This window comes from Nannospalax galili, unplaced genomic scaffold, assembly GCF_000622305.1.
Source record: "Nannospalax galili isolate Female #2095 unplaced genomic scaffold, S.galili_v1.0 scaffold161, whole genome shotgun sequence".
Taxonomy (NCBI): domain Eukaryota; kingdom Metazoa; phylum Chordata; class Mammalia; order Rodentia; family Spalacidae; genus Nannospalax; species Nannospalax galili.
In genome coordinates, this window is record NW_008348586.1 from 712,678 (window position 1) to 721,179 (window position 8,502).

General features: G+C 44.6%; 1 protein-coding gene across 1 annotated transcript; it reads right to left on the reverse strand.

Annotated features, from left to right (window-relative positions):
- Window positions 1-1,755: 1,755 nt before the first annotated feature.
- Window positions 1,756-8,010, reverse strand: Ndufb8 (NADH:ubiquinone oxidoreductase subunit B8). Its single transcript, XM_008845556.2, has 5 exons — window positions 7,863-8,010; window positions 7,482-7,608; window positions 5,444-5,543; window positions 4,903-5,058; window positions 1,756-1,945 (listed from the first exon to the last, which is right to left on the reverse strand). The coding sequence occupies exons 1-5, from the start codon at window positions 7,945-7,947 to the stop codon at window positions 1,853-1,855; spliced, it is 561 nt and encodes a 186-aa protein (XP_008843778.1). The 5' UTR covers window positions 7,948-8,010; the 3' UTR covers window positions 1,756-1,852.
- Between the last annotated feature and the right edge of the window lie 492 nt (window positions 8,011-8,502).

Genomic DNA, 8,502 nt, shown 5'->3' on the forward strand with positions numbered 1-8,502 from the left:
TTCTTAGAACTTCTAATCCAATCACTACAGATTTGTTTTTTGAGACAAATCTCTCTGTTAGCATCAGCTGGCCTGGAACTCATTGTATAAACTAGGTTAGCCACCAACTCAAGAGATCCACCTATCTCTGCCTCCTCAGTACTGGGACTAAAGGTGAGAGTCACCAAACCCGCCAATCACTATAGACTTTAGAACTTTAGTATTTTATTTGCATTTTGTGTATATTGCCTGGATGTATGTAAGTGCACCTGTGTCGTGCCATGCCTGCGGGGGTGAGAGGAAAGCATCAGATTACCCTGGAACCAGAGTTACAATTGTTAGCCACCATGTGGGTGCCGGGAATCACCCAAGATGTCATCTATAAGTTAGAGCTGGGACAGTGCCTAATGCTACAAGTTCCTTTTATACAAAGTGGCTTGTGTCCTAGCATGTTCTTCAGTGATGTCTATATAGAATTATCATCTGTGGTCAACTTTACAAGGTGTGCTTTAGAAAAATTAATTTTAAGACTAAAATACAGAGATGCTAGCTGGGTATAGCGGCACATGACTTTGATCTCAGTACTCCAGGAGGCAGAGGCAGGTAGCTCTCTGTGAGTTCCAGACCAGCTAGAGCAAAGAATAAAATACAGAGATGCTTTGAGATACTCTCAAAAACATAGCTTTTCTCTTTCCAAGGCTGTTACAGGAGCTTGGATAAAACTTAGGGTAACCAAAGCTATGAATAGGTTTGGTAGTAACCCATCAACTGTCCCTTAACTCACAAATACAGACAATGTCAACTTACTAAGGAATGCAATTCCTTCTAAAGGACATCTTCTAAATTCAAAGATGTCACAGCTTTGGACCAGCTCTCATACTTAGCTCATGTACTTCAAACATACTTTTTTAAAAAATGTTATTTTATTATTTTTATGAGTGTATTGCCTGCATGTATGTAAGTGCACTGGTGTCATGCAATGCCCATGGAGGTCAGAGGGCATCAGATTCCGTTGGAACTGGAGTACGGACAGTTGTTGACCGCTATGTGGGGGCTGGGAATCAAAACATGGGTCTTCTGTAAGAACAGCCAATGCTCTTACCCGCTGACCATCTCTCCAGACCACCTCCCTTTTTAAAAAACATTAACTATTATGATTTACATTTAGATGGCTATTGTTTTGAGAGCATCTCATATATAGTTCAGGCTAGCCTCAAACTCACTACATAGCCCAGGTTAGCCCTGAACTCTTGACAATCTTCCTGCCTCAGCTTCCCAAGTACTCGGATTATAGGCATGCACCACCACACCCAGCTAGATGTTTTTAACCTAACCTCTATTCCTTAAAAGTTTAGAGTTGTTTTGATTTTTGACAGTCTCATTATGTAGGCCGGGCTGGCCTCAACTTGCAATCCTCCTGCCTCAGTCTCTTGAGTGCTAGGATTATAGATGTGCTCCACAAAAATGGTTTATAAAAGATACAAACTGTGTTCCAATTTGGGAAGTGAGAACACATCATTCTTCTTTGCTTCTGGTAATGGGAAAAGGGTCAACCTCACTACTTACTGTGCAACTAGAACTCACAACCACTTTCACAATCCCAATGAAATGAACAAATTACCATGTTGTTATGCTTTGTTCCCCAACCTTTCCTCCCAGCCTTCCAACTTCACAGCAGAAAAACAGGGAGGAGGGCAGTAGTAGGTAGGGAGACAGAGAAGGACAGGGATGAGGTTCCTCGTGGCAGTGACTATTCCTGGGGAAATGAGGCACAGATACCACAGAACTGAGTTTTATTAGGGATTTCATTAAGGTTAAATCTCTAGGAATGAGGGAGTCCTAGTCAGAGGGCATAAAAGCCCATGAAGCCTCCTCAGATCTCATAGTGAACCACAGGCTCAGGTTCCTTGTTGGGATCGCCGCCTCGTTCCAGGTACAGATTATTATAAGGGTACTGCTTTGGCCCCTAAGGGGAAAAAAAACACAGGTCAGCAAGAACAGCCAGCCAACCAATACCTGGCTACACCCTACTCTGAGTTAACAATCACACAGAGTAAATGGGCATGCAATAGCCTCTGGTCAGAACCAGCTGGACTAAAATGGCAGCAACAATGCTCCTCTTCCCTGCTCCACCCACAGCAGAGAAAGAGCCTCAATTGTAAGAGTGGTGCCTGCCCTGCAAGTGAGAGGTGGGAAGGAGGGAGTCAGAGCCAAAGCTCTCTAAATGAGACGGTGCATCCATCCATCCTATTCTCTCTCGGGGTCGAGACAGACTCAATCTCCTTTAAGTCACTCAGCCTCTAATGTTTCTACCACTAAAGTGGCCCAGTAAATGAGGCGTGCAGGAACAGTGGTGGGGGAAAGCAGAGGAGACACGGCTGAGACGTGCTTTAGGGGCTGCTGGCTTTACCAACAAACAGCTGTCAGAGAACACAGCTAAAAGGGAGGAGAAAAGGGTGATGTGCTTACAGAACTGAGAAATGGAAGAGCCACACTGTTTCTTGCTCTCCTGAAGTGAAGTTAGTGCTCACCACAGCCCCACATGTACTCTCCAGCAAGGAGCCCCTGGGGCTTGGCAAGAAGGTTGTCAGTGCACACAGTGGTACCAGCTACTTTCAGGGCACTGACTACCTCTGCAGCGGTAGCCCTGGACAGCCAACTGCAAACACAGCAGCCTCCCTGCCTTCAGTTCTCCCTCCAAGGCACCCTAGAGACTACTCCCAGATTAACCTGCCTAAGAACTCAGCTCTCATACCACTCACTCTTCTATCCCAAAACAAAAAAGGCTCCTGCTACTAGAGGCAGTCCAAGTCATCCCTGCATTCCCAGACACTGGCACAGTCTGCATGTGGTACAAAGTGGAGGTTGTACACGTTTGTGGAATACATCACTATATCATCAAGTCCAAATCCTTAGCTATGCAATAAAAGCTGACCAATGTGACTGATCAAATCACCTACAATATTTTCAATATAGTGATTTCCAACTCTAGATATATATCATAATTACCTAGAGACTTGATTATATTGATTTTAGAACCCTACTGTGAAGCCAGTGAATTAGGGCTTCCAAGAACTGGGTCCAGGGAATCTGAATTTTTAGCAACTATCCAGGAAACCAATGTATTTTGTTATTTAAGAACTTTTTTTTCTTTTTTGAGACAGTCTCCCTGTAGCCCCAGCTGGCCTGGAATTCACTATTTACACCAGGCTGGTGTCAATCTCTGCCTCTGCCTCTGCCTCTGCCTCTTAAGTGCTGGGATTAAAGGTATGTGTCACCATGCCCAGCTAGTGTTTTGTTTTTTGAGATAGGGTTTCACGTACCCTAAGATGGCCTCAAACGTGCTAAGAAGCCGAGGATGACCTTAAACTTCTGATCCTCCTGCTTCTACCTCCCCAGTGCTCAGAGTACAAACGTATACCACCATATCCAGTTTATCCAGTGCTGGGAATCAAACATAGGGCTTCATATATGCCAGGCAAGCACTCTACCAACTGAGCTATACCCCCAGCTTCTATGAACCGCTTCTTAATGGTTGGTTTTAGTTTTTTGACATTTTTCATTACATTTATTTCATTACATTTCATTACATTTATTGTGTGTATGTGTGAGGGCATGGTCCTGCCATGTGCCCATGTGGAAGTCAGTGAACAACTTACAAGAGTCAGTTCTCTTATTTTTACCATGAGTCCTAGGGATTGAGCTCAGGTCAGTAAGCTTGGCAGCAAGTGCCTTTACCTGCTGAGCCATCTCCCTGGCCCTGATATTCACACACACACACACACACACACACACACACACACACACACACACAGAGACACACTATTATATTTTATTTAACTAAACACCCTTTCCCTCCTATTTGTTTTCTCTTGTCCCAAATCTTTTCTCCAATTTCTCTCCACCACCTAAATCCTAATTTCTAAAGATTTATTTTTATGTATATGAGTGTTTTGCCTACATGCATAAAAGTATATCACATGGGTTAAGGCCTAAGGAGGTTAAAAGAGGAAACCAGTTACTGACTCCAGTTGTGAGCAGGTGTGTGGGTACTGGAAACCAAACTTGGGTCATCTAGAGGAGCAGGAAGTGCTCTTAACTGCTGACCCATCTCTCCAGCCCCCCTATTTATTTATTTGTTTACTCATTTTTAGCACCTGGCTTTAGCCCTCCTCCCTCAAAGCAGCCCATCACACTCTTTACTGTACACATACATTTACAAACCATGCCAAACTCCCACATATCTGTTCTGGTGTTGCAGCTTATATCATTTAGCTAACATTTCTTAAACTTCAAAGTGGAAAAGTATATTTTCTGCTGGGTGTGGTGGAGCACACCTTTAATCCCAGCACTTGGGAGGCAAAGGCAGGTGGACCTCTGTGAGTTCAAGGCCATCCTGGTCTACACAGCGAGTGCCAAGCCAGCTGGGGCTACAGGAAAATCCTGTCTCAAAAGGACTTAAAGAAAACAAAAAAAAGAAAGTATATTTTCTGTCTTTTCCATTCTCCAAATCACAATTGTCTATGCTTATAACAGACAATTGTTTCCAGTACCCTACAAAAAGTGTCCTTCATATGTCCAACACAGGGTAAGTTTTCAGCTCTAGATTCTTTAACTCTGCCCTGAAAGATCATCCACTTAAATACAGCTAGTTATGCAAATGCAAACTCTGAAGACTAATTTTCACATTCTCATTCATTACTTTGTGCTGAAGTACATTTTCTCAGGCTGGTCCAAGAAGTAGGAGTAGAGCAATGCTCTGGTACTTGTGCTGGGCAATGGGTAAGGCCCTTCTATCTTCCTATTTTCTAAGACTCCAGGAACCCAAACTGGTATTGGCTGGTTTCCTACTCCACAGACTTCACTTCCTTAGGAAAGGAAGCTAAGTAAATGTGCTTTGGAGAGCCCTTCAAAGATACTCACCACAGGCTGGTAGGAGGGGAAAGTATCCCCCACCCAGAACATGAAAACCATGAAGGCCACGAAGCTGAAGAACTGCTTGCACATGACATTCCAAGAAACAGGAGTAGGGGACGTGTCCACACGGTTCCTGATAAACATGTCTAGGTCCCAGTGTCTCTGAGGCAGAAAGGTAGATAACTCTTACAAACTGCTCTTCCTGCACAAGACAGTCTAGAATAGCCAGAGCCTGATACAAGCCTTAACAGAAGCATTCCACTCCCCGGGGACAATATTTTGAGAGCCAGGTCTAAGACAAATGTGCCAACAAAACTGAATGCTAGCCTCATCAAAGGTAACCCAATCTTAAAATGCACATTGTTCACAGTACAGAGTCCCAAGCTATGTGCCACATGTAGAACCTTAGGCCTCAGATCACTGGACCTTGCTTCCTTGAGCAGAAAAGCTTAGTGTTACTTAGAAAAGTATTGTTTGAACTAAAGAGTGAATATCAGGAAAACAAGGAGATGAAGAGAAAAGTGAAAATAGGCAATGGTTTTCTCACCGGTTCACCCCAGTTCAGCCTCAGGTCTGAGTGGTCCCATTCATACCATGGATCCCTCTCATGCTGGGAGCGGTCAGGGAGCTTTGGGTAGTCACCATACCTGAGAAACACAAAGAACTTCTGGAAAGGTTGTAAGCATTCATCTCAAAGATTAGAAGTAACACATATAACTAATTTAAGGACAGAGAAATTGATCCCAAATCAAGACCTCAAGTTCTAGTTACTAAGTACAGAACCAAAAATAAAAAGTAACAGAGTCTAAATTCTAGTATTATAATTAAAGGTCACAGCTCTGAAACATCATGGCATGTAGGCTTTCTTTACCTTCTTTCAAAAGGAAAAGTGTTGGCTGGGTGAGGTGGCACTTGCCTTTAATTCTAGCACTCAGGAGGCAGAGGTAGGAGGCTCTCTATGAGATTGAGGTCAGCCGTGTCTCCATAGAGAGTTTCAGGCTAGCTGGGGCTACAGGGAGACCCTGTCTAAACCAAAGAACAAAGAACAAAAAAGTGTCACACAATTCTATGTAAGAACTAAAAGGGAATTTAGCAATTATTCTGATTCCCTCATTGAACAGAAAATTAAGGGCCTAGGGTCTAGGGGCTAGAGAGATAGCTCAGTGGTTAAGAGCACTAGCTACTCTTGCAGAGGACTAGGGTTTTGTTCCCAGCACCCACAGAGTGACTAACAATCATCTGTAATCCTAGTTACAAAGGATCTAATGCCCTGACCTCTGCAGTATTGTACGACACGGGTGCACTCACATACATGCAGGCAATACACTCATACACATAAAATAAAAATTAAAAAAAAAAAGTTTAGGGTCTAAATACAAAGTTATCCACATTAGTTGGAATAAAAACAAAAAGAGTACAGATTAGAAAGATTTTCTGTTGTTTTTATTTTAATCATAGCAACTGTGTTTCTTTTAAAACTTTTTAAAATTTTTATTTATTTTTATTTTATGTGTATGCATGTATTGCCTGCATGTACGTAAGTGCACCCATGTCATGCAAGGCTCACAGAGGTCAGAAGAGGCTGTTGGATCCCCCGGGACTGGAGTTATGGACAGTTGTTAGCTGCCATGTGGGTGCTAGGATTCGAACCCAGGTCTTCTGCAAGAACAACCAGTCTTGTTAACCGCTGAGCCATCTCTCCAGCCCCACAACTGTGTTTCTTAATCACAAGCTGATGTACACCCTCAGGCCTCAAACACTTCAAGGGATTACTTGCTCAGCTGGGTTTTCTCCCAAGTTCAAGTTTTATACAGACTACTACCAAGGCTGCTCCTGTCCACAACACAATAGAAAACATAGAAAAGGATGACAGTTTGATACATGTTAAAGAAAATGACTGGAGAACAAGGACTGGAGGTGCGTGTGTAAATGAAAACAAGACTGAAAGAGTAATGCTAGCACAGGAAACAAAGGTCATGTTTAATCACTATACATAACCGTGTACAATAATTACACATACATACAAACATATGCATAAAGATGGTGCCTGGCTGCGGGAAGGGATTAACAACAAATGGAAATGAAGGCTGACTCTTTAATTTGCCTAACAATTGTTGCGATTTCCATGGCCCTAACTCAAAAGAAAAAGAAAATTGTGAAGAGAAACATATACATAAATACTGAGTATTCCCTCCATGATAAGTTCATGATGACAGGAGTCCAGCTTCAACCTAGTCACGTGCCTAAATGACAGCACCTGAGCCCAGCAGATGCTCAATCTAAAGGAAACCCAGCTCTCTGGCTGGAGCCAAGGAAGGATTGCGTTATTACAGAGTTCTCGAGGGAGCGATTAAAACCTAGGTTTCCTCATTTGAGGAAACAGCCTGAGCCAAAGAGAAAATTGAACTCTCGGCTGCAGCTGCTCACCCACTCACTCCCACCTCCCTCCACCATGAAAAGCACCCATATCAAAGACTCTGAGGGGTCACGAAAAGGTTTGAGAGAAAGCGTCAGAGTCGAGCCACCCAGCCCAGCGGTCCTCTCTCATCACCGCCCCAGAAGCGAATAGACACCCTTTACCTCACCCCATGCCATCATCCGGGTAAGGCTCGTAGTCTTCCACACGCATGTTATACTTCTTGGCGGCGGCCGCCCGTTCTTCTGGGGTCTTAGGATAGGGCCCCGGCAGCATGTCCTTGGTAATATGGGAGGCTGGAGCGCAGAGGTATGCAGGTCAGATGGGCATGGTCCTCCAACCACCCGGAAGGTTCCAATCTGCGGTGACTGCAGAGGTCGCAGCCCCGCACTTGGCGGGACCAGCGCGCCCTCCATCCCCTCTTCTGGACACACTAATTCACCTCCCCCTGCCCGGACAAAGCTGCCACGGTACCCAGGATGCTCCCTCCAGACACACCAAACTCCAGCCGTCCCCCTCCCCCTCCGAGGTCGCGCCGGTTCTTGCAGACCTGTTCGTGCCCCCAGTGGCACCACACCGCGGGTGGTCCTTTGCAGCCATCGGACTCCCAGGGCCGCTGCCCCGGCCGCCGCCATGTTCACCTTCTCCGCCGTTCACCTTGCACATGCGCAAAGGCCAGTCACGGTGGCTGAGCTGGGCCAAAAGCCACCGCGGAAGCCAGCACGCAAGTCTTAGAGTTCAAGTTGAACGGACTTTAAAAATGGCGCTGGGGAGCCAGTCGCGAGGTGATAAAGACCAAGAGAGAGAGAGAGAGAGCGCGGAAGGAGAGAAAACAAGGCAGATCAAATTGTCTCTTCTCTTTCAACTGAGTAAGGCCCATCTAAGGGTGCTTAGACAGATCAGGTAGACAGTTTACCAAAAGAAAATGAGTGCTCTGGAAGCTCGCCTTTTCCCCTCTACCTCCTTGACATTTCCTCCTTGCATCCTCAAACAAACGTAGTCATTCTCTCTTTTTTTATTTATTTATTTTTATTTATTTATTTATTTATTTATTTATTTTTTTATTTACTTATTTGACCTTTTTGAGACAGGGTCTTCCTGTAACCCCAGCTGGCCTGGATTTGCTATGGAGACCATGCTTGCCTGAAACTCATAGAGGTCCGCCTCCGGGAGCACTGTGATTAAAGGTG